The sequence below is a fragment of the Barbus barbus genome (genome assembly GCF_936440315.1).
Source record: "Barbus barbus genome assembly, chromosome: 43".
Taxonomy (NCBI): Eukaryota; Metazoa; Chordata; class Actinopteri; order Cypriniformes; family Cyprinidae; genus Barbus; species Barbus barbus.
In genome coordinates this window covers 2156521-2183391 of record NC_136721.1, presented here as the reverse complement: position 1 = coordinate 2183391, position 26871 = coordinate 2156521, and the positions used below count along the sequence as shown (strand labels likewise).

General features: G+C 37.2%; 1 protein-coding gene across 3 annotated transcripts in view; it reads left to right on the top strand.

The window, feature by feature from the left end:
• LOC306862612 (rap guanine nucleotide exchange factor 6-like) overlaps positions 1-26871 on the top strand; it is a 94814-nt gene that overhangs the window by 11164 nt on the left and 56779 nt on the right. For all 3 annotated transcript variants that reach the window (XM_079405506.1, XM_079405505.1, XM_079405507.1), the window contains exons 3-6: positions 832-888; positions 3873-3956; positions 12363-12432; positions 19968-20075. In XM_079405506.1, coding sequence (XP_079261632.1) covers positions 832-888; positions 3873-3956; positions 12363-12432; positions 19968-20075 — 319 coding nt within the window. The remainder of the gene's footprint in view (positions 1-831; positions 889-3872; positions 3957-12362; positions 12433-19967; positions 20076-26871) is intronic.

The following is a 26871-nucleotide window of genomic DNA, read 5'->3' as shown; positions in this document are numbered from 1 at the left end:
CTAAAATATGATTATACAGAATAAGAAACTAACATGTGCTTTATAAGTAGGGATGCACCGATACCACTTTTTCCAGAACGAGGCCGATACTGCTATTTTTTTATTTTTGGTACTTGCTAAAAATTGGTGCAGAATGAGATGCGTAATCTAGCACATTTCTCACAGGCTGCTAGTTTTTCTTTCAATTTAGATAAAGTCCTGCAAGCTTGACATTTAAACTGAATGTTGTGGACAGACCAAAATCAGTTTTTATAAGTGGGTGTTTAATACCAGCTAATTTTTGTGAAATATTATTACAATTTCCAATAACTGGTTTCTGTGTGAAAATATAGTAAAATGTAATTTATTTCTGTGATCAAAGCTGTATTTTCAGCATCATTACTCCAGTCTTCAGTGTCACATGATTCTTCAGAAATCGCTGTCATATTCTGATTTGCTGCTCAAGAAACATTTCTGATATTATCAATGCTGAAAAGAGTTGTGCTGCTGAATATTATTGTGGAAACCTTGATGCATTTTATTTTTCATGATTATTTGATAAATAGAAAGTTCAAATGAACAGCGTTTATTTGAAACAGAAATGTCTTTACTCTCTCTTTTGACAAATTTAATGCATCCTTGATGAATAAAAGTATTAATTTCTTTGAAAAAAAATCTTAATGACCCATAACTTTAGTGTACATTCACTTTGAACTGAACGCAGGTTTATTCACAGCGGGACGTTAGTTCAGTTGTTCTGGATGGGAGCACGTGTGGAGCAGATCAAACACTCCCAGACATCGTCATCATCTCAGCTTTAGTCCTCCTCTCAAACCTCTCTCTGTGTTACAGGTCCATGTGCATGACGGCCAGGTACGAGCGCTATGAGGCTAACCATGTTCTCTTCTAGTAAGTACATCTCTGCATGTTAGTAGTGTTGCTAGCACATACTGATAGATAGCAGTTGAATCCAGGTTTATCACCTTTACCTAAAACTGAAATCCATTTTCATTGCTTTGAAAAAAATAAAAAATCAACTAGTTGTCGAAGCAACATTTATATATTTTTTTATTTATTTTGAAGTACTAAAATAACTCCAAATAAGTAAATACAAACTTTAAAAAAGTAGATATATTTCACAAAATAAAACAGAGCAAATAAGTGTAATGATATTAATAAAAACGGTATTCTTCCACCAAACAATGTAGTTCCTCAGAAACTTTGTTGCCAAGCGGCTTTCATCGGCTCTTTGAAGTCGGCTTGGTGTGTCGTAGCCTTAATGGTGTATCAATTATTGCGTTTATGTGCACCCTCTTAATGTGATTATAATGAGATTTTGGCAATATTGTGATTAAACTTTACCTGTAAATGCAGTACTTTGATCTAAATAATGCGATGAATCTCATAATCGCAGCAAGCATAATCGTATTAACATAGGTGGCGTATGCTAATTTTAAGCTAAATGTATAGGCATTATATGTTTTGCATTAGATGTAAATAAATTAAAACAGTGGCCAGTTTACACACCTACTCTTTCTGAGTCCATCATTTGTGCTGTGCAGAGAGGTATGTGAATAATAGCGATGAAAAAAATTACCACATTCTTAGCGAATAATATGAAGAGTAAACATCATATTGTGATTAATAGGGCTGGGTTTTGACACACATTTTACGATTCGATTGAACTCTCATTCACAAGCTTGCGATTCAATATAGATTATTTTGGGTATATATCAGGTACAGTACATGCCACATTTTCTCAAAGGAAAAAAAATCTCTCAACTAATGCTGTAAAATATACATGAGTCAGTTGGTACTGCATTACTATAATACTAAAGGTTAAAATTGACTGATATAATAATAAAGTTACAATTACATAATAATATTTCTACTTCAATTTGTTTAGTTTTTTTAAATATAAACTTAATGGTGGGTGTCATAACTTGATGGTTTTATTCAAACATAAATTAAACATTGAAGAACAGTAAAGTTTATAATGAATATGTTATATGGTGCATATATGGTGCATGCATGCTCTCTACAGTTTATTTTTCTATCTGACTAACGAGTTTATGGTCACCGAATATGTTTTTCTGAGGTGACATTACGTGACATTGTTTACAAGCTGTTATATTGACGTCTTTGTGCGGCTGAAACACTGATTGAGCGATTACATGAGACAGGATACGGATTATAAACTTGTACTCTTTCTTTTAGCTTACCGTCGGATGTTTAGTGAAAAAAACCCTCTCCAATATTTAGAATTTGGACTGCAATACTTAGTTCAATCCTACATACAGCACCTTTAAGGCCCTGATATAATTCAAACGAAGTTTGTTTTCATTCTTCGTTTGGCGGCAAAAAGAACTTTGAAAAGGCTGAGTGACGGTATGCTGTTTTCGAACATTCTGACACCCCCGCGCTGCTGGAGGCGGGCTGTAGATTAATGTAAACATGTTTCGTGACGCTCGCGCATCTACCCTAAACACAACAACGATGCAATGATGCTGTTTCTAGGTCTTTTATTTAACTGAATAAATTATTACACGTTTTTATATTTTATGTGTTGTCATAATTTGATAAGAATAAAGGTTTATTATTGTATGTTCTTTAAAGTCTCCCCGTGAATGATCACAGGTGCGGATATATTTGTGGCAGCTTAGCTATTCGACACAGTGTATTTATGTTGCTAGTGACTTGGCGATGTTGTTCCCCTGCCTGACCTTTTATTGAGTGAAAAAATCACGCGTTAAAGAAGGCGGAGTTCCCGAACCCACCCTCTGATTGCATAATCGCCACGGACCAATGGTAGCTCAAAGGTGTTTAGAAGCCAAAATGAACTCCCCCAGAAAGTTTGCTTTGGTGAGCTGTATCGAACTGCCAGAACGAACTTCGTTTCGGCCTGATTTTGTTCGAAATGACGTCATATCAGTTCATTCTTCGATTTCGTTTGAAGTATATCTAGGGCTGGGTATAGAGTTCAATACTCTTTAGGCACCGACTGAATTGCCTCGATACCATCGAGTATCGAAAAACGTCTTGTCGTTCGGTACCAAATTTTGATACCTAAGGGGTTAATCTCATCAACTTCAGTGATGCAATAAGCCTGCAGCACTAGATGTGTTCAACTAGAAATGGCGCGGAGCTGATTGATCAGTGTTTGACATCCGCAAGAGCGATTCAAAAGCGTACGGAGCAGTCTGCTCTGTTCATTACGTGGTTTCGTTTACTACACACACAGACTGAAGTGCTCGTGATGCTCGCGGTGATTTCAGCGTCTGCCGTCTCACTAAATGAGGACATAAACACGTGAACAACATCTCCAGAACTGCTCAGAGAGTCACTCCATGAGCATTTTACCATTTGATTTGACTAAAACTAGCGTCATATCATATACACACAGAACTGTAAAGGTATTCATGGCACTGATTTATTGTGTTGGATATATTTTGTTCCTTTGTGCAGTGGCTCAGGAGATGAGTCTTTGAGTCTGTATAAATGTCAACAAACTGAAAAAAATACAACTAAAGTTTTTTGAGATAATGTAATCTTGTAAAAACTGATTTCATAAAATTGGCATCGAAAAAAGTATCGTTCAGGAAACTGTATCGAACTCAAGGTATCGTATCGATATCGGAAATTTTTGAACGATACCCAGCCCTAAGTATATCAGGATTCTTGGGATTTAAGAATCGATATTGTTCCATAAAAATGAGAATTGATTAAAATCGAGATATCTATATTTTTTACTCAGCCCTAGTGATTAGTAATCTGATTATTGGAAATAATCGCATTATTCATGCACATGTAAACGTAGTCTATGATACTAACACACACGGCAGCAGACGTCCTGATGTGTGACTGGGCTCATGTGACCTGTGTTTGTGTTCCAGTGCTGACAGCATCTCCACGTGCTGGTACGTCCTGCTCTCGGGCTCGGTGCTGGTCAAGGAGCACATGTATCTGGCGCGATGCTGGTATGTACCTCACTTCACTCTTCCACACGTGTGTGAGCTGACAGATGAAACGTGTCTGACTGCATGGTGAAGTCATGATGTTATATGTGTCAGCCAACGATGAGGCTCAAACAGCAGGAGTTTCACTTCCTCAACATGCCTTTCGTTTCTCTTTACTCATTCCAGCACGAGACTTCCTGATGGTTTAGAAAGAATGTTAACTAGTGCTTCATAAAACAAGGTTTTAGTTCAGACACCATTTATATTTTAGGGTCTCTTAACTAGTTGCTTATTAGCATGCATATTACTAGAATATTAGCCATTTATTAGCACTAATGCCTTATTCTACATCCCTAATCCCACCCAATACCTAAACTTAACAACTGCCTTACTAACTATTAATAAGCAGCAAATTAGGAATTTATTGAAGGAAAAGTCATAGTTAATAGTGAATAAGTGTTCCCTATTCTAAAGTGTTACCCATGTTTTTTATATTTCAAGAACAATTTAAAGTAGAAAAATAGGTAACACTTTATAAACTGCGCACTATGAATCATTAGTTAAGCATTAGTAAATAGTCAATTCATCTTTATAAAGCATTTTTCCAACATTAATAGGAATTAGAGAGCAGTTTATAAATACAGCTATACATGTTTTGTTCTTGATCATTTAGAAAGAGTGGGTGAATGATTAATAAACTATTTCAATGTACATTTATGAACCTTATTATTTAGACACATGATAATAGTTGCTCAATGTGTTAATAAATGCTTTATTAACACATATTCCTGCTGTCAGGTAATTATAAAACGTTCAGTAGTTGCCAGTCATCTGTTTTTGTGAGTTCATCTAAAGTGAGGACTATTTATATCTTGTAAAGCATTTACTAAGGAGATCTAAAGGCTCATTTATCTTCCAAACACAACTCAGAGCGATACAGAACAAAGAAATATTTTTTCAAGATGCAAATAATGAAACAGTACACTTGATACAAAATGAAAAATAAACCTCTGCAATTTCATAGAAAACATTTAAAATAAAATAACATTTCAAGTGTACGGTTAAAATTTTTTTTGCATCTTGAAATAATATTTCTGATTTCTGTATCCCTCTGTCTTGTGTTTATTTATTTATTCTGTTTCCTGATAACTGATACCTGAGTTTTTAAATCTTCTTTGTAAGATATGCTTATAAATCAAGAACAAGGCATTTATAGCTGTATTTATAAACTGCTTACTAATGACTATTAATGTTGGGACAATGCTTTGTAAAGGATGAACTGACTAATTACTAATGCTTATCTAATGAATCATGGCATGCAGTTATTATAAAGTGTTACTGAAAAATAATGTATTTTTTTTTTTGGCCACACTTTTGTGTGTGTTTTTGGTCACACTTTATTTTAAGGTCCAATTTGTTATTAACAAATCATTATGGCTTTTGCCTCAGTAAACTCCTTATTTGCTGTTTATTAATAGTTAGTAAGATAGTTGTTAAGTTTAAGTATTGGGTAGGATTAGCAATGTAGAATATGGTCATGCAGAATATGTGCTTTATAAGTACTAATAAACAGCCAATACTCTAATAATTTGCATGCTAATAGGCATCTAGTTAATAATGAGAATTGGTCCCTATACCGAAGTTACCATTTAAAAAAACAAATTGACATAAAAATACCTTATGTGCAATTTAAATGTTTGTTCAGCTTCTTTTTTTTTTTGGAGTGTTAGCAAGAGTTTGACTTTTTATTGATTATTTAATAAAAATTATTTTTAGTTTCCGTTTTTGGCCAAGTGCATCCTGAAGTTTTAGTTTCTGTTTCACCCCAGAGTTTTTTGATGCATCACTATTCACAATGTTTTTGCAAGTGGGTTAGTGTACTTTTTTGAACTTTTATTCTTTACATTGCATCAAAATTGAAAAACACCCATCTTTGCAAGTTACAAGCAAATGCTATTATTGTTGTTATTTCTAAGACAGGAATCCACTACTGTTGTAACACAGGTGTTCTGTAAAATAAAAATGTTTTATGATAAGTATACAATGATTTTATGTGAATAAGGGGAAAGGGAAGTGGTGTGTGGCCAAGTATGGTGACCCATACTCAGAATTTGTGCTCTGCATTTAACCCATCCAAGTGCACACACAGTAGTGAGCATACACCCGGAGCAGTGGGCAGCCAATGCTGCGGCGCCCGGGGAGCAGTTGGGGGTTCAGTGCCTTGTTCAAGGGTCTCACCTCAGTCATGGTATTGAGGGTGGAGAGACTGTTGGTTATTGGCTACCCACGAAGTTCGGGTTACAAGTCCAACTCTCTATCCATTAGGCCACGACTGCCCTTAAAAATTACAATACAATTACAATGCCCTTTAAAATTACAATGTTTATGTCTTAATTTCTTCACTTGCGAGAGTTTAACCCTCAACCCTTTATTTTAGCAGGCAGCTGCAGGAAGACCTTTAATAAAAATCCTGTAATCATTTGTCCACAAAAATATTGTAAATTATATGAATGTGAAAAAGTATAACTGGCTCAAGCTGCGTTCTCAAATGCACATTAACACAGTCTGTATACTTATAGACTATATACTTATTTCATTAAGATAACTATCTGTTGTCTGAGAGAAGGGAGAGTGAGAAAGTACAGCTGGAGTCAGTGTACTGCACAAAATGAGCATTGAAACAGTTTTAAGTATCGATGCGTATAAAAATCTATGCTTTTGACATTACTGAATTCCACAAGTAGACTAGTTAGTAACACTTTAGAATACTGTTCCATCATTAATAAATAACTACACAAGAACACATGAGTAACGCGGTATTAGCACTCTAGTAACTACTATTAACTAACAAGAAACTCTGATTAATGAATTAGTAAGTGATGGTGCTTAGTCAAATGTGGTAGTTCACTATTAGCTAATCAGTACTATTATCTTTTCTTACCGTCCTAAGAGCTACTAAGAACTACTGTATACAGGTTCATAATTAATATGAATACTACATAATGTATAATTAATTATAAAATGATGCTCCTGGTAACCCACTAGTAATGACTCAAGTATTACCAACTTCTTCAGAAGGAATTGCTAATTATTTGGATAAGTATTCTAAAGTGAAGATCATGACAACTCCCTACTAATTACTGAAGTCATTGTAAACTTTTGAGGTTTTTATAAGGTCCTGGTTAGTAATTCATTTTGCTTTGCATTTGGTAACACTTTGCGACATTACTAGTGGGTTACCGTGATCTTCACTTTAGAATACTGATCCAAATAATTTGTAGTTTCTTTAGAAGGATGTAATAACACTTGAGTCATTGCTATCCAAAACCTTACATATATCTCAAAAGCTTACAATGAAGTCAGTCCTTTGGCCGCTCTGGAGGCCTCTCAGGACACACACGGACACAAACACAGGACAGGGACCTTCAGTGCGGAACAGATAGAACGGAGGCCATGGTGGTGCAGGGAGCTCAGGAGGCCATGGCTGAGCAAGGGGCTCAGGAGGCCATGGCGGTGCAGGGAGCTCAGGATGCCATGGCAGGTCCCTCGGTCCGGCCACTCCAGCCGGAACCCTTCTATCCCCACCCAAAATTTCCATGGGGTAGCTAGGGGGTATCAGGAGTCCTCTGTTAGACAGACAGGACAGGACAGCCCACACAGGGCTAAACACACAGGAATAGGACAGCCCACAGGAACAGGAAGCCCTCCTGGGCTAGCTCAGAAGCTGAGGTTCTTCTGGGCATGACCAGGAGTCAGGGGCTCTCACAGGGTCCCTGAGCAACTGCTTACACTTCTGCGTCAAGAAGAGGCAGGCGGCTAGGAATGGCCTCCGTGACCTCGCCCCCGATGAGTCGCCACGGACAAGACAAGACATGATTAAAACTGTTCCTGTGGGCACAACAAGACTTAAAAATCCATGACTTCGGGGACATGGCATGGCACTCCTGGCCATGATGTGGACTGGATCCACGGGTTTGAGTCAGCAGTGGGCCTGCGGGCTTGAATCAGCGGCGGGCCGGCGGGCTAGGGTGAGCCGTGGACAGCGGCGTCGATCTCCCATGAACTGCGGGCTTCACCGAGCCATGGATGGCAGCGTCAATCTCCCGCAAATGACAGGATGGCTTTCCCCGCGGATGGCAGACTGGAGGGAGCCGCAGACGGCGACGTGACTGGAGGGAACCACGGACGACGGCGTGACTTGAGGGAGCCGTTGACGACGGCGTGACTTGAGGAAGTCATTGACGGCGGCGTACATGACTTCCGAGCCGCGAATGGTGGGCTTGGAGGGAGCCGCGGACAGCGGCGGACTTGCGGGATTCGCGGCCAGCGGACTCATGGCGATCCCACTGAATTCCGCATTGGAGTTTGGCGGAATGACGAGCGCCAACTTCCTTGCCGTGGGACAGACAAACAAGAACAAAACAAAAGACTTTCAAAAACGAAAAACAAAATGGTGAAAAGGGGCGCCACTCACTGTTTTGGTCTGGTCTTTTGTCACAGTGCACACAGCAAGGATGACAGGAACACGAGACGAGGGTGTAAACTCAAAATAACAGTCTTTAATCAAATCCAAACAAGGCAGGGCAAGACAAGGCAAGGTTGACACAGACATGAACACCGGGGAGTAACAAGTAGACCAGACTACATCAAACTGAATAGACAGGACTATTAATACACAGGTTAATAGCACAAGCACAGCTGAACAGAATAAACTAATAATCACATTAAACAAGGACAGGAAACAAACCAAACAAGGACACATGAGGCAGGAACACATGACACACACGACAGAGGACTGACAGTAATAGTAATTACTACAATGGTAATAGTGCATTAGTCATTTGTTCCTGTGTAGTTATCGATAACGATGGAACCGTATTCTAAAGTGTTACAGACTAGTTAAATTGTGAGAAAGGATTTGTGTTTGTTTGATTTGTTTTTCACATATATGAAGCCTCATGGCTGGAGTGTTTGTGTTCATTGTGGGTGTGTTTTGTCCGGAAACATAAAGGGAAGTGTGTGTGTTTGCTGACCACTGCAGGGGTCAGGGGCAATGAGGAATGCGGAACTCGTGTCGCTAGAGTTTTCCAGCTGTGTGTGTCATGAACGCATCCAGATAGGAAGCGGCCCTCACCCCTCAGTTCTGTTACCAGACGCCATACACACACGCACATGGAGACCACAGCACAGAACCGGGAAGTTTGCTCATTGATGAGCCGTTTCCCTTCAGGATTTCAGAATTCAAGCTTCTTAAGTTTCAGAGCATGAAAATCACGATTTCTCAGAAATAAGTTGTTGTTCTGCCGGACAGAAGAATCTTGAGTGGGAATGTTTCGGATGCTTTGAGCCAGTTTGACTGCATTACTTTCACTCTCTGGTTGAAGCCGTTGGTCCTTGCGTCATGGATAAGCAACTCTCATCTGAAGACGTTGGGCTCCTGTAGCAGCACCTGATTCATTCTTAAAGGACCGGTGGAGGTGTGATTGAGCTGTACATCTCACAGTCTGTGTCATCATGTCGTTTGTCTCCTCTCACTGTGAGTGACAGAGGTTTTTCTGTGACTTCTGAACTCAAATCTGTGTGCTCGCATGTTGTGCAGCTTTAACTGCAATCACTGGCTGTCGTGGTTTGTGGGTTCAGTGTCAGAGCTCTGTGTTGTCATGGACACATGGCTTTGTCATGTTTTAACATCAGTGTCAGGAAGAGAAAGTTCAGCTCAGACTCTCACTTCTGCTGATGTTGAGCACGTTCAGCTCTCAAGCGTCTTTATATCACTCGTGTTGACGTGTTCATGTCTTATTTTATATATGAAATGATAATCTAACAGAACATGATTTTTCTCATTTGAAATGTTAAATTTGAAATTTTTCAAATTTGCGCCAGTTACTGAGGTGCTGTGAACTACCTTACTCACAATTAATAAGCAGCAAACATTATTGAGGCATATGTCATAGTTAATAGTAATAGTTATTTAATAGCGAGAACAGGACCTTAAAATAAAATGTGACCGATTTAATAGGGCCCTAGTAAAGTAGCAGCACACTCTCCTCAACAAAACACATGACCTGAGGAATCATTCATGTCTGGAGCTCAAACGGGTAATGCGTAAACAGCGGTAATGCGGGACATGGAGATTCAGGAGAGTTTGCATGAGTCGACGCTGGCACTGAAGCTGCAGTACATGTGCTCATCCACAGAGGGGAGCGAATGATCTCTCAGCGAGAGCCGGGATGGTCTTGACAGCTCTTCCCTTCGTCTGACAGCAGGGTTCAGTCTCACTGGAGCGTGAAGAGATGTCAAAGCAGACCTGACCTCTGACCCCCTCTGGCTCCACTCTCACAGTAATGACGCTTCTGCACTGTGATCTGAGAGCACAAACTGAGAGTCCATTCCTGCCAATGCATTTTCACTTTAAAAATGAGCTTCACTGCTTACAACATCAGGGCTTGAATTTCAGTGCAGGATTGAGGGTATTGTGCATAAATCTGCTCATTCCCTCAGTTTCTGTGCTTGTAAAGTGGGAAATTCCCTCAAATATTTCATCATGAAAGACGCTCAGGACAGATGATGGAATGTATCATATGCACCTGCTTTTTAGTCTGTGCAAGATGACGCCAGAGAACTGGATTCAGTACTGGCACAGACTCTTTTCTGTGAGCTCACACACAGAGCCGCACCTGAAACAGCACTCGACTACAGAATTAAGCTTTGTGTTGAACCTTATTGCGCATAAACGGCCAAATACATACTAAATTATGTCAAAATGATGGGTAGTGACATAAACACAGTCGATTTATACTAAACATGGTTGGTATATAGGCTATTAAGTAAATGTAAATGGCTGAGAAACAAAACTTATGTGTAACAGCATATGTTAGATCCGTGCATGAGGTCTTAAAGAGAGCAACCTAAATAAACCTCCTGTCTGCTATTAATGTTTATTTATACATTGAAGACTAACCAGTGTTATTTTAAAGTTGAATAGATTATTCAGTTTCTGTGGTATTTCTTTATCTGAATATTACTGTTATACCTACCTGAAAAACGTAAAGCACAGTTAATTTCAGTTATATCTTGTTATTGTATGTATTTGTGTCCCTGGAGCACAAAAGCAGTCTTAAGTCGCTGGGGTATATTTGTAGCAATAGCCAAAAATACATTGTATGGGTCAAAATTATTGATTTTTCTTTTATGCCAAAAATCATTAGGATATTAAGTAAAGATCATGTTCTCATTAGTGAATTTCCTACCGTAAATATATCAAAACTTAATTTTTGATCAGTAATATGTAGGCCTCTCGCGATAACCGCAATATCGTGATACTGCGCTATTGACGAGTATAACCGCAGAGGAATGCAACAACCCAGAAACCGCGATATTTCCTTGTTTTCTTTTTCGTAATGTTACGCCCTTCTCGTTTTACACTTCGTGCATGTGTACTGAATATTAGTAATGATAACAATGTGTACTATGTTGATTTGTACAGATTTGTACAGCGATTACCTGCGTCTGTCCTTCAGGCCGAGTCATGCATATTTGTGAAAACAGGTTGTCATGTCCAAGGAAAGCGAAATCTGTCTTCGCATCGACACATTGCTGGTTAGCTGAGCCTTTAAAAGTGGCACATGTGTATATATATATATATATATATATATATATATATATATATATATATATATACATCGTAACGCATACACACATATTTTCAAATATTTGCATCTCGGCCAAATATTGTCAGATTCCTAACAAACCATACATCAATGGAAAGCTTATTTATTCAGCTTTTAGATGATGTAGAAATCTCAATTTCGAAAAATTGACACTTATGACTGGTTTTGTGGTCCAGGGCCACGTTTGTGCCATTGCTTGTTATTTATTTGTGCTTATTTTATTACTGACTGTTTACTTGTCTTTTGTAGTTAAAATAAATTCAGTTTAAAATCAAATGTCTTTTTTTCTTCCTCATAATATAAAAATGAATCAACAACATGATGAATTGTAAAACACAAATACACTGCATAACGAAACATTTTTAAATTGGATTATTGCAGTTTAAAAATATGTCTAAAAAATACCCCAACTCCCCCCTCAAAATGATAAAATCCCCCCATAAGAGTCACCCAAACGGGGAATACCACCCCCATTTTCCAAAACGAAATTCAGGCCCTGAACATATATTTAGAATATATTTCAAATATATTTTGGCCAGAGAAAAATATATTTTGCGATATGGTACAGTTGGTCTGTTCCAGTCTAAGAGGATGGTTCTTGGTCAGAATGAGCTACAGTGCTTATAGTCTAAAGTCTGACTACTGTCATTGAACAACTCTCTGGAGTGAATGAATGTGTTTAACATGTCAGTTTGTGTGATTCATCCAGAGAGGTTCATGCTCTGATTCCACTCTCTGTTTCTATGTGTCACTGCAGTTTCGGGACGCAGCGTGGAGGAAGACGAGGCTGTGAATGCATCACTTTAGAGCCGTCTGAGATGATTGTGGTGAGTGGCACGTTACACGTATCTCCTCCTGTATCAGCCGTCTGCTCCGGCCTCAGACTGACTAAAGCAGGCGTCCAATCACAACATGCTTTCCTAATACATATGCCTGATCTGGCGCTTCATCAGTACACGTGACAACTTCCTCTAAAGTCTTTGTTTAATTGTAAATAACATGCAGTTCAGTGTCTAAATACATCACATTCAGTATGAGTATATTCTTATAAAATAGAAAACCTTGGAGTTATCTCCATTGCTAAAACTGCCCGGTCCTGTAGATTTGCTTTATTCAACATCAAGAAGATCAGGCCCTTTGTTTCGGAACATGCTTCACAACTCCTTGTTCAAGCTCTTGTTCTGTCCAGATTTGACTATTGCAATGCTCTCTTGGCAGGTCTTCCAGCCAGTTTTATAAAACCTTTACAATTAATCCAGAATGCGGCAACAAGATTAATTTATAATGAGCCGAAAAGAATGCACGTCACACCTCTGTTTATCAATTTGCTCTGGCTACCAATAGCTGCTCGCATTAAATTCAAGACTGTTTGCTTACAAAACCACCACTGGCTCTGCACCCCTTTACCTAAATTCATTACTTCAGACTTATGTGCCTCTAGAAGTGAACGTCGCATTATTGTTCATCCCAAAGAGGCACAAAATCACTTTCACAGACTTTTACATTAAATGTTCCCTCCTGTTGGAATTTTTTTCCAAATGTTTGACTGATTCTCGATATTTACGACTTTGGTAACACTTTATTTTAGGTTCTCTTAACTAGTTGCTAATTAGCATGCATATTAATAGAATATTAGCCATTTATAAGTAGTAATTAAGCACATATTAATGCCTAATTCAATTCAATTCAAGTTTATTTGTATAGCGCTTTTTACGATACAATTTGATTTGATTACGATACAATTTGAGAATACATGACCTTATTCTACATCCCTAATCCTACCCAATACCTAAACTTAACAACCTTACTATTAATAAGCAGATTAGGAGTTTATTGAGGGAAAAGTCATAGTTAATAGTTAATAAACATTCCATATTCTAAAGTGTTACCACGACTTTTAACTGGTCAACTTGAAAATGTAACTACAACATGATTCAAGTAACTTTTTCTTTTTTAAGCCTATATAGTTAAAGAAAATTATATTCCAAGTGTACCACACAAAGTTGTCAACATGATGTAAATGTTAAACAAATCAGTTGTTAAATATCTTTGCAGAAAAGATGCATGAACTACAAAAACATCTTGTACAAACTTGTCTTATACATATGTTCCCCTGGTTTCACAGACAAGGCTTAAACCTAGTCCTAGACTAAAGTGTAAATCAGAGCTGTTTTAACTGAAAGAAACTTGCACTGACTGATCTTAAAATATATCAGTGCCTTTGTTTTGTCTCAAGATGCACACCAGTAATGTTTTTTTCTAAGGCATGTTAATAAAAATTACTTAAATTTCCGAATTGAACAATGGCCTAATCCTAGTTTAGTCTAAGCCCTGTCTGTGAAACCGGGCCTAAATGTTTAAAAATAACACAATGAAAATTCTTTAAAAAAATTCTCAAAAGTCAAGGTAATTCAATTCAAAATGACTGAACGTATAACACCAGGCTATTATTAACTATAAATGTTCTGTAAAAACAATAGCAGCTTTCAGCCTGTCACCATGATACAAACATGAAATATCAGACATACAGTAGTAGCTCTTTGCAGGTTTTTCATTTGATCGCGCTGATTTTCCATTGTTTTTCAATGTAAACATGGATGCATTTGACTGCTGCACTCTCGTCTTTTGCAGTGTCTCGTGCATAAAAGGGCATTCTAAAAGTTAACAGAAGTTCACTCTCATCTTGCATTTTTTCCTGTTCCACTGCCTGCGTCGCAACACAAAAGTGCATTCTGTGTGAAAGGTGTCTAGCGATATGAGCGGTCAATCACGTGCACCGACATGCGGTTGGATCATTATTTTCTCTTTACTGTTTTCACTGACATATTGTCAAAGTGTAAATTTTAACGTTTGGTAATATTTCTAATCAAAATCGCGATTTCTCGATTTCTAAAAAAATTAAATCGTGGCAAAACATTACATTCGAATTAATCGATAAAATCTGAAAAATCGCCCAGCCCTATCTGAAGTGTACGGCTTTTTCACAAGGGCCTCCAGGAGCAGTTTGACAAGATCAGATATGGTATAAGGTGACAAAATCAGTCACAGGGAAGAGAGTTTGTTTGGGTAATAATATCGTCTCTTATCTGTCGTTTTCCAGCGTGCAGGAAATGAGCCATTATATGAGCTTTATCTTACATGAGCTGATGGTCATGAACTCTGAAAATGAAAGCTCAGGGTTAATGTTCTCCCTCATTGGCTGTCCTGAAGTGACGCATCTGTTGACTCTGCTCAGAATGTAGATGAAGGTACATGTTTAACTGAGATCAGTGTAAATCCCACAAGACCTGATGAGACACATGTGGTCCTTTTGTATGTGACGTGACTCTCCGCAATGGCGCATTATTCTGTGCTTTACCACGCTGAACCTGTTGAAACTCATCAGCTGATCAGTGTTGGGGAAAGTTACTTTAAAAAATATTGTATATATTGTATATTACTCCATAAAAAAGTAACTAATTGCGTTACTTTTTATGTTACACACAAGTTACTTTTTATGGAAAGTAATGCATTTATGTTACATAATTACGCTTTTTTATCACCTGGGCTGGGCTTGCTTATTTATTTTTAATAACAAAAAGCCCAAAAGTTATGTTATGAAACGTGAAATTAATAAGCCTCAGGTTGAAGGAAGTGCCTCTGCACCTCACTCACAATTTCTCTCAATAGGGCCACAGGAGAGGCGTCAGTGAACAAATGGAAAAAGTAACTTGCATTACTTAAAAGTAACTCAGATATTTTCTTGTAATGTTACTTTCCTAATTACTTGGAAAAAAAGTAATCTGATTACGTAACTCGGGTTACTTGTATTGCGTTACCAACAACACTGCAGCCGATTGATATTTTTCCACTATTGTTTTTATAGTGGTAAATGTCAGTAAATGCTGCCCTACAAAGGCAAAAGACCTTAACTCGCTAGAGTGTGAAACAGCGCACTAAACAGTGCGGCTAAACAAAGTCAGAACGCTGTAACTCAATTTGAGCGTTCCAAACAAAGTCAAAGAGTGGTAACTGGTGTTAAACGGTGTTCTGCCTTGGTTTCTCCAGGGCTTTTCGAAGTTATGGTTAAAACAACCCATTATTTTCTCAGAAAAACAACGAAATTGACTAAAGATACTTATGCATATGATAAAGGATGTCTTGAATGTCCCAAAAATATCAATAACTCATTTTCGACCAAAATCAAAGTTACTGTGTTTTGCCTTTGCATGGCAGAATGGTCCTCTGGTTATGTCACATTCATAGTGAAAAAGAGGACGTTTTTGTGAGGTGATTAAATGATATCAGTGTAATGGTATAAAAGTGTACATTTCTCGTAAATCACCACCCTCTGCTTCTGATAGGAATGACAGAAATAAGCTGGAGTTTATTTTATTTGGTGTCTTTTTGCAAAGCATTCGGTTGCAGCTGAATACCATGAAGAACATCATCAGCCTAAAGAATACTTACATGAGTAACTTTTGCTTATGGTTTTAACAAAAGTACTAACTAACTAGACTAACTAATATAGATTGCCAACATTATTAAAGACAAGTAATCAGTCGGTAATAAAATGAGAACAAATAAACAATTAGCATTAGCACAAATAATACAACTGAACAAAGTTTGAAGTACTTGATATAAAGCATGCAGAGTCAGAAATGAATGGTGTCTTGGGGCAAAAATGGCACCAAAAATGCCCCACAGATTTAATATAAAGGTTAAGTTAGATTTATTATATCTGTTACGATTAAAGTGTTGATTCCAGCGTTTCATCTACAGTAGATTTGCTCATATTGCATTGGTTTGCAGCATTGAGTGTTGTAACCAAACACACACATTTCTGTTGAGTTTATAAACACAAATGTCCAATATGAGGCATTCACCACGGTTCACCACAGAAATGCAGAGGTGCAGAAATGATGTAAGAGATTGATTTTGTAGCTTCAGTGATTATAATGGGACTTATATTACATGATTCACATTAGACTGAAGTCATGCAGTGCTTCAGTGTTTCTTTGCTCAATTTCTTTAGATAATTTATTCCCAGTTTGAATAACTGTTTTGTTTTTCATGCTATTGAAATCAATCAATCAATCAATATTTATTTATATAGCACATTTAAAACAACACCAGTTGACCAGTTCATGCTACTGAAATAACCAATGTGAAGTCTTCCTAACCTGAAAAAGCAATAAACACAGTCTCAGTAATTTCTTAGATTTCCCCACAAAAAGCCATTAATGAACATTAATAATCATTATTACAATTTCCAGAGCAATACTCAACAATAATGATTTTGTCATGATATTGCAGCTTCACACTCTGATGATTGCCTGTTTTTTAATTTATAGGCTATTTACACCATAATACATGAACATGAGCAGCATTAAACAAATTCCACCTTTGCAGTGAAAAGATGGCTTTTGTTGATGTTTAAAAACATTGATTGGTAACAGTCTATAGTATTGTAATTGAAGTAAGTATTTGACATAAAAACAACAAAGATACATTTAGAAAGGTAATTATACAAATTGCCTCTACAAATGTAAAAGATGGCCAGGAAATCAATTCCAGGGGGCGAATATTGCTCCTTAAGTTCATTTCTGACCCTGAAAGCATGTCATATATTTAGGACAACTTCGATTGTGTACTTTTCCTGCAGCAGTTCGATTTTGTATGTTGTTATTGTAACATCATATATATTGATATACTGGTATTGTGCCATCTGAGAAGCTCTGAATTTCTGCTCTGCACATGCAGTGCTTAACAAAAAACCTTGCATTCCTTCAGTACACATACATGCCGAACCGAATGACTTATACCGAACATCAGAATATCTCTAACATTAGACCCCTATTTGTTTTAGGCAACTCATTTAATTGGACGATGTGTTTTATGTAACAGCACTGTAGCATTTCACTGTCTGTCTGCATCCGCTGCTGCTTTTTCATCATGAGAATATTGTCATTTAGTTTTTTACAGTCCATTTACCCGTCTTTGTCTCACACACACTCGTCCAGAGCCGAACACTGAGATGTGTCTTTTCTGCCATCTGTCCCCTGGATGCTTAAAGCTGTGTGTCACATTAATGGTGTGATGGATGACCGTTCTGCTCCGACTCTGTCTTTTCACTCCGTGCACCTCCATGTGTGCCTCCTTCATAGGCAGCATCTGTTTAAGGGAGCATTCACACTCATAAGTGACTGATCTGACAGATTACACTCCTCACATGAAGCGCACAAGACTAATGGCACAATAATTTAACATGTTTAAACGCTCTCAGCGCACACGTATTGACTGAATTTGTCCATTTTTATTGATACGTTTCAGTAGAAACATCAGCATTCTTTCGACTCATCCACCATCTAGCATGGATTTTCTTGCGATGCATTCTGGGATTGCATTTTCCATTTATTAATTTAAAAGATGCTTTTATCTCAAGTGACTTACAAATGAGGAACAGCGCGACTGGATTTCTCCACAAAGCGTGCATGTGATGGTGTAGAGTGTGGCTTAAATGAGTTATGTGTGGAGACAGCTTAACGTTTCTGCCAACCTCTTCACGTCACCCGCACCCATGAGGCCTTGAAGTGCTGTCTAGGTACACTAGGGTTTGAACAGAGATGACACACACTTTAATTACACCAATTCACCAGATGAAGAAGCTTTGCTTCGTTTTGCTGTCTGTTGTTATGTCACATGCACGGTTGAGTGAATTTAGTGCAATTTTAGGATAAAATCAATGGCAGATGCTTTTTATTTTTCTCCATAAAACTTAAAATGTTGCAACTGTAACCACACCAGAATTTTACTGTAAAAAATACAGTAACAACATGTTAAGTTTAATGGAAAAAAAAACATATTTCATTAATTATAATGTGGTGTTTACATATCAAAATACTAAGGTCTGTTTTTGTTTTTTTTACCTTTATAATATATTGACAAGCACCATAATCGCACAAATGCAAAACTCATCACGGTAGCACACAACACTGGATAATGCAATACACATTAGTTTAACGACTTAGGATGTACTGCTGAGAACTGATAAGAAAAAAAAAAAAAAAAAAAAGTTATTTAAATGAAAAACAGGCTTTAACAGAATCTTGTTTTTTTTTGGTTTTTTTTCCCATACCATTTTTTTATAGTGTTTACTGTTAAAATTAGGAATTGTTTTATTACAGGCCTTAAAAAGGTCTTAAATCAGAGCAAAAAGTTTTACAATTATAAAAAAAATCTTCCTCTGGATTTTGTCATGTTTTCAAAAACAAATATCTAAACATCCTTAAATCAAGATACATTTACTTGAGATGCAAAATGACACATGAAGTCTTGTTTTCTGAGAAATTGAACAAAATAAAGTGAGTTTATGCTTAAAACAAGAACTAATATTTTTCAATGGGGAATGAAAAATCTGTTTTCCCTTTGAATTAAGTTTCTTTTTCTTAGCCCATTGGAAGATATTTGTTCTTGTTTTAATCATAAACTCATTTAATTTCAATCAGTTTCTCAGAAAACTAGACTTCATCTGTCCTTTTGCTTCTTAAGTAATTGCATATTGATTTAAAAGTCTTTAAAGATTTGCAATAGAAGAAACAAAAAATACTGTATTTACTGTATCAGAAAATGCAGTTATTTCCATATTAGTTAAATTTTTGTCAAAATATAGTGAAAATCTTAATCTGAAGGAAGTTGCATTTACAAACTTTGAAGTGTTGCTAATACAATGCATTGCATGCTCCCTATACATTTACATATACACACAGAAAAATAAGGGGCCAGAATTGTACCTTTTAGGTCCCTGGAGCAGCACCCTTAAAAGGACATCTTTGTACCTTTTTTACCCCTAATAGGTACATATTAGTAACTTAAGGGTACATATTACTATACAACGGAAAGCTTATTTATTCAGCTTTCAGATGATGTACAAATCTCAATTTCGAAAGTGGTCCAGGGTCACATATTGTGCTATGCAAGTGTGACTCCCAGCATCCTCAGCTGCTGCGCAGACTTCATACAGATTCACTGGAAACATGTTCTTTAGACACACCACCAGTATGTGAAGTTGAACGCTGGCTATATTTACAGTTTCAAACACAGCATGCTATACAAAGGGCTCACTAGAGACGTGTTGTTTCTGCTCGCAGAGGATATTTGTGTATTTACGGCTTCCTACAGGAAGCTGTGGCCTGACTGCTGCTCTGCTGCGCGACGCTCGCCGACTCCGTCTCTCCAACACGACAGACCTGCTTTCGTTTGTCCCGTATAGCATGTGAACGCCGTCCACATGAGTCTCCTGCGCTTCCACAGGCTCTCAGTGATCTGGAAGAACTGGATGTTCAACCAGGATGCTGACGTCTCTGAATCTGGTTCCTTACAGGTGGAGAACGCCAGCGAGAGCGACGACGCGGCTCTACAGGGAAACTCGCGCCGCCGCTTCCATAAGGTGAACGCCGGAGGAGAGCGGCAGCTGATTGTAGACGCCACGGTAAGATGCAGACGATCTTTGACTTCATTCAGACAGGATTGATTTCTAGTGTTAGAATAGCTCAACAACCTTTGGTGCAGGAAATATTATGATTTTATACGGCAACCTCAGTACTTCTGAGAAACTTTTGTGAAGTTTCTGGTATTCATCAATCAAGAGGGGAGATTCTTCTCCTGATTGCATCAGTAGCTGTCAGTTAGACTTCTCAGTAATCTGTTGGACACAAGGCTTTCGCCGTTATCTGCTGCTGGTAGTTTGTTAGCAGAGGCTGTGTAGTTTCCTGTGCAGATAGTGAGAGACCGTCATCTTGAATGTGGTGTTCTTCTCTCTGTACTGATGTCATGTGTCTCAGTAGCAGGTAAGCGCTCAGACTCTTGCTGCGTCCCAATTCGTCTACTTATACTATGCCCTAAAAGTATGTACTCTTTTTGTGAAGAAAAAGTAGATACTTTTGAGTATGTAGCAGAATAGTAGGCAAGCTTTGGGACATACTACTTCGTCATTAACATCTTTAACAGACGCTCTGTTGCTTAGTGACGTGCATTCTGTCACCATTTAAACTGCCCTGTCAATCATCTTTAATTTAATTTCCTACCGTATTGGAGAGAAATAAAGAGGCACATTGATCTGCCAGTCGTGGGTCAATCATGCCGTGATGTCTCTTCATATGTTTGCATAATGATGCATTTAAAAGTTAATGACTAAACGTATCATTATAATAGTTCACAATGTTGCTTCAGATGAAATATAACGCACATAACCTTAAATAATTTTTTTTTAATCAGGTTAGACATTGGTTATTTATCACTCAAACCCCTTTCTCTGCCTGTCAGTCGGTCTCGCATGTCCGCCATGTTTGAAGTTTTTAAACACTTTTTATGCGTGTTTGTAGTTCTGGTCGAATCCTTGTCCAACGCGCAATGTATTATGGGTAATATTAGCCGTTAGGGTGCGCATTGATCTGCGCTTCGAATTTTAATCTCAAGTAGTAGACCATCCGGACATCATTTTTTTTCAGAAAAATCAGTAAGTCTCAAATATGATCATCAGGCTTTTCTGGAACGTTTGTTTGTTCATCTCTCAATCATCATTGCATTGCATTGCATTATATGTTTTGATCATCAAACTAAGCATTTAAATATCATCTTACTAAGACATATTATTTGAGGTATAGAGTGACGATTGATATTAATATCACTTTATGTAAACATAAAGATCTCACTGATTTATATCAACATCTGCACCAAATTGTATGTTTGCTCAGTTTGGGCCTCTAAATTAAAATTTAGGTGTTTTTTCCTCGATATGTGTCCCTGGAGCACAAAAGCAGTCTTAAGTCGCTGGGGTATATTTGTAGCAATAGCCATCAATAGATTGTTTGGGTCAAAATGATTGATTTTTCTTTTATGCCAAAAATCATTAGGATATTAAGTAAAGATCATGTTCCATGAAGATATTTTTAAGATAATTTTTAAGATAATCAGAAGATAATTTCCTACTGAAAAGATATCAAAACTTCATTTTTGATTAGTAATATGCATTGCTAAGAACTTCATTTGAACAACTTTAAAGGAGATTTTCTCAATATTTACATTTTTTTGCACCCTCAGATTCCAGATTTTCAAATAGTTGCATCTCAGCTAAATATTGTCCTAACAAACCATACATCATTGGAAAGCTTATTTATTCAGCTTTCAGATGATGTACAAATCTCAATTTTGAAAAATTGACCCTTATGACTGGTTTTGTGGTCCAAGGTCACATATTCGCTCTATATCATACTATATGAGCCATGAAAGCCTGATGGATCAAATATATTCTCATCAAAACAAATATGCAAACTTTTTGCGCATAGGGCTATAAAGGGCTATATATATATTTAATTTTTAATTTTCATAAATCTTAATTCATAAATGTCAGTTGGTTTTTGGAGAGTTGCACCAGATGACTTGCTGACCTCAACACACGTTCATGAGAGTCTGCTGATATCCCCTCTATGATAACATACAGCATATAACTTATAAATCTAACAAAAAAAATCACATTCATCACAGAAGAGTTACATTCAGTCTATTGAATGTACAAGCTGCGTGTTTTTAATGTATTACTGAGTAAATGAACAGATAGGACATGGTTGTGTGGTTGTCAAAGGCTCAGTTGTTATGTGAAGTGATCAGCAGTGAGAAGGAAACATGGGAACGAAAACAAGAGCACAATGCTGGTTTGTGGTGTTGTGTTTCCTGTTAGTCTGCAAGACGTCTGGGCCATCGATTGACAGTCAAGCCTCGATGATTCAACAGACTTCTGCAATCAGAAGTTCATGCTGTGTTTCTCTTGCATCTCTTACTCCATTTCTCATGAAGAGCTCAAGGTGTTTCCTGAAGTTACAAGATCAAAAGTCTGCAGAGACAACTGTAAGACTTCCTGAAAAGTGTAAACAGCAGTTGCATGCTGGGAAACCAGTTCATTACAGTGCATTTGCATTGTAAGGCTTAATACATAGGTCTGATCTTTTGACCATATAGGACTGTATTTTTTTTGTCCTGTCTGTTCATTTAAGACTCATAACCGACATGTGCTTTAACATTAATCAAAATGATCGCTTCACTATCAACAGAATTGTATCGTTGTGTTCACGCGTGTGCAATGATATCCAAACTGTGTCAGAAGTGAGTTTGTGCCTATATCTGCTGTTGTGCTTGGTGTTGAAATGACTTGAGCTTTTCACTGACAGCAGCGGGTGTTGAGCTGTAGCAGTGATAGTGCAGTGTGTCATGGCTGAATCATTCCTATATTACTAATGCTTGTGCTCATCGTCACTTGGGATTCTGGGCCCTCTTCTACAGGTCATTGTTTTGCTCCCTACCTGAGGGCCACTATAACTCTGTTCCACTGTGACCCTCTGTCCAGCGTCCTTGACCGCCAGCGTTATGGTGTCATCATGACTTTACTGCGTCTCTAAGGAGCCGTTCACACAGAACGCATCTTTGCATCGCTTCTGAGACAGGATGCAATAACAGAAAATAGCCAAACAGCAGAATAGATAGTTCAAGTTCAAGTTTATTTGTATAGCGCTTTTTACGATACAAATCGTTGCAAAGCAGCTCTACGGGAAATTAAGTTTCCACAATATATTTATATATTGCAGAACCTTAATATATTTAACTTATGGCAAAATTTGGTAATTCTGTATGTTGTCTGAGCGTTGGCATCCTCTGAGGTCCTCTGAGGGGTTGGCATTATCTTTCTTCAGGTGTTCGGTCGTCTCAGATCATTTAAGGGTTGGATCCAGACTGAAGCTTCTGTAATTCCTAGTTACCACGGGATGTTAATCAACAGAGAAACAAATAGAGACATAATTAGCGTAGCTGCTGTTCCATCTAAGCAAAAATGATTTGTTCAACCCAAGCTAAAGAATAATAATAATGTACATTTGATCAGATATAACTGCAGTACAAGATTATAAGATGCATTATGTGAATGCTTGGCTAAAGAGATGTGTCTTTAATCTAGATTTAAACAGAGACAGTGTGTCTGAACCCCGAACGTTATCAGGAAGGCTATTCCAGAGTTTGGGAGCCAAATGTGAAAAAGCTCTACCTCCTTTAGTGGACTTTGCTATCCTAGGTACTACCAGGGTTGGATTGTAGCGTGGTAGAAGACAAGTTAGGTACGCAGGAGCTAAACCATTTAGGGCCTTATAGGCAAGTAATAATATTTTGTAAATGATACGGAACTGAATAGGTAGCCAGTGCAGAGACTGTAAAATTGGGGTAATATGATCAGATAGGAACTATTTTGAAATATATAGAAATGTTATATAATTCAGGCTATCCAGACTTAGCCACTATGAGTGCCTCGTCTGCCATGTTGCTGTAAAAATAAATCAGTAGCCATCCCATCTTGCTACTGTAAACAAAAACTGACATTGATGAGCCTATCAGTAAACTGACACTGTTATGATTGGCTAACGTCACTGCATCAGAGACAAAATCAACGCCCACTCGCTGTTGTACATATGTTTTGATAACATTATCCATATCAAACCATAATTTAAAGCGCATTATGAAATTACTTACACTGCTGTTCAAATGCTTGGGATCAAGATTTTTTATGTTTTTTTTTTTTAAGTTTCTTCTGTTCATTAAGGCTGGTTTTTTTTTAATAAAAAATACAGAAATATTGTGAAATATTATTGCAATTTAAAATAACGGTTTTCTACTTAAATATATTTGTATTGTAATTTATTCCTGTCATGCAAAGCTGAATTTCCAGAATCAATACTCCAGTCTTTAGTGTCACTTTACTTCAGAAATCATAAATAATTTATTATCAACGTTGGAAATAGTTGTGCTGTTTTTTTAACCTTTTTTGGAACTCTGTTTCAGGGTTCTTTGATGAATAAAAAGTATAAAAACAGCATTGATTTAAAATAGAAATCTACACTACCATTCAAATATTTGGGAATTTGGGGTCAATCATTTTTTTTTCTATTTTTTGAAAGAAATTATTACTTTTATTCAGCAAGGATATGTTAAATTAATGAAACAAAGTGATAGTAAAGACTTATATTGTTAGAAAGATTTCTGTTTTGAATAAATGCTGTTCTTTTGAACTTTACTCATCAGAGAATCCTAAAAAAAGTAGATTCCAAAAAAATGTTAAGCAGCACAACTGTTGATTTCTGAAGGATCATGTGACACTGAAGACTGGAGCAAGGATGCTGAAAATACAGCTTTGCATGACAGCAATAAACTACACTGCCCTCCAAAAGTTTGGCCTGTCTGACTTTGACATGTATATATTACTATTATTATGTTTTATTGCTGGTCTTCAATGATAATGTCAAGTTACTTTAATGTATTTGCACCAAAAAATTATAAGGATTTATGCTGATATCGTCCAAAACCACACTTTGCCAGTTGTGTTTCCAAACGTTTGGAGGGCAGAGTATATTAAAATATAAAACCGTTATTTTAAATTGCTGTAATATCTCACAGTATAATTTTTTTCTGTATTTTTGATCATGTAAATGCAGCCTTGATGAACATAAGAGACTTTAAAAAACATTAATTGTGACAAGCTTCTCACAGCGCATGCACATGAAACACTTGATCAATATGCTAATAACCAAGGGAGCACTTTGAACCAGTTTCTGCTCACAACTAGAAGGCATAATGGCATTTTCCACTAAAATATTTTAGCGCTCCAGTTTATGGAATCTCAATGCAATTATAAAACGCTTGTCGATGCATGAGTCGGTATTTTCAGCTGCAGTGCAGGAGCGCCGCGCTTCGTGTTCATGTGACTCTGTGCTGATTAGATTCCACAAACGCTCCGATCTGCCAGTGGAAACAGAACAAGCGCGTTTTAATATAGGCGGCCTATAATGATAGGCGGCCCGGGGCTTTCCTTCAGTGTAATGAAGTCTGAGTGACCTTAAACTGTCAAGCAGAGCACGTCTTGTTTCCTGTGGCTGAGAATCAGTGTTGTAGTTTGGAAAAATGCACTTGTTTTGTGATCGAGTGTGCTGCACGAGAGCGGCTGGAAGCTTCACATGGACACGTGTGAAGGTCCATCTCTGCAGCTGCTGTTCGTGCTGGAGGTCTAAATTTAGAGGATGACATCATCCAGCTCGGCCTCGTGGGCCGCTTCATATTTTCATCCACTTACAGCAGAGGAGATCTCTCATGATGGATGGTTTTCACTCTGTCGTGTGTGCTTCAGATCCAAGCTCACTCTACAGGAAGTGTGTGTGAAGAGCTGGAAGAATAGCAGGATGTGAAGTGTAAACCCTGCAGACGGTAGCTCCCTAGTACTGGACACTAAGCTAAAAATGGTAATTTTCCCTGGAACACAAAAGAAGGGACTTTGGAGAAACTTGTTACAGTGAATGGAGTCTGACGTGTTCACACAAAATCATCATATCAGTAGTCCATACAGTTCATGTGCTGTTTTCCCTTTTTGTTGTCTTTTTGTGAGGAAAACAGTGAATTTTAAATAGCAGTGTCCAATTCTAGAACAAGTCGATTATTTATTTTATTTTTGTTTTTATTTACTTATGTATTTATTATTTTATGTATGTATGCATGTATGTTACCAAGGATGTAAAAAAAAAAAAAAAAAAAAAATTCAATCTAACCAATAGCACATTCTCTTTGGACGCACTAAGTTGTTATAATAATAATAATAATAATAATAAACGATTTAAAAATAATAATAAACATAGCATTATTATTATTATTATCATCAACAAAAATAACATTATTATTATTATTATTAATAATAATATTTATTTTTTATTATTAATTAATAACAAATCATGATTCATGCTTAATTTATAAAAAATGTAGGAACAGTGCACACACATGCAAAAATCACACTCTGGGTGGCCTTATAATTTGTTAAGATAATTTTTTTGAAAGACTTTTCATCCTAAAATATCTTTCATCACACACAGCTGGCTAATGAGAGCTCTGTAATCTGGGTCTGTGTTTAAACTGGTTTTGAGGACAGGACACTGCAGCACTATAGAGCAGGGGTACTCGAGTTCAGAGGCCAAGGGGGCACATTTAAACTACATAAAATGCAAAGGTAGCAATATTTGCAGTTTTACTGATATAGAAATGCAGTTTATTACTTATCTAAGTCTTGCTTGTTCTTGCCGTATTTAAAATAATACTGAACATGAAAAAAATAAAATCTGGAACAAAAAAAATGCATTCATACTCAGAGTATCAAAGAAACTCAATTTCAGCAAATTTCTTTAGAGAGAAGTATTATTTCGGTTTCATTC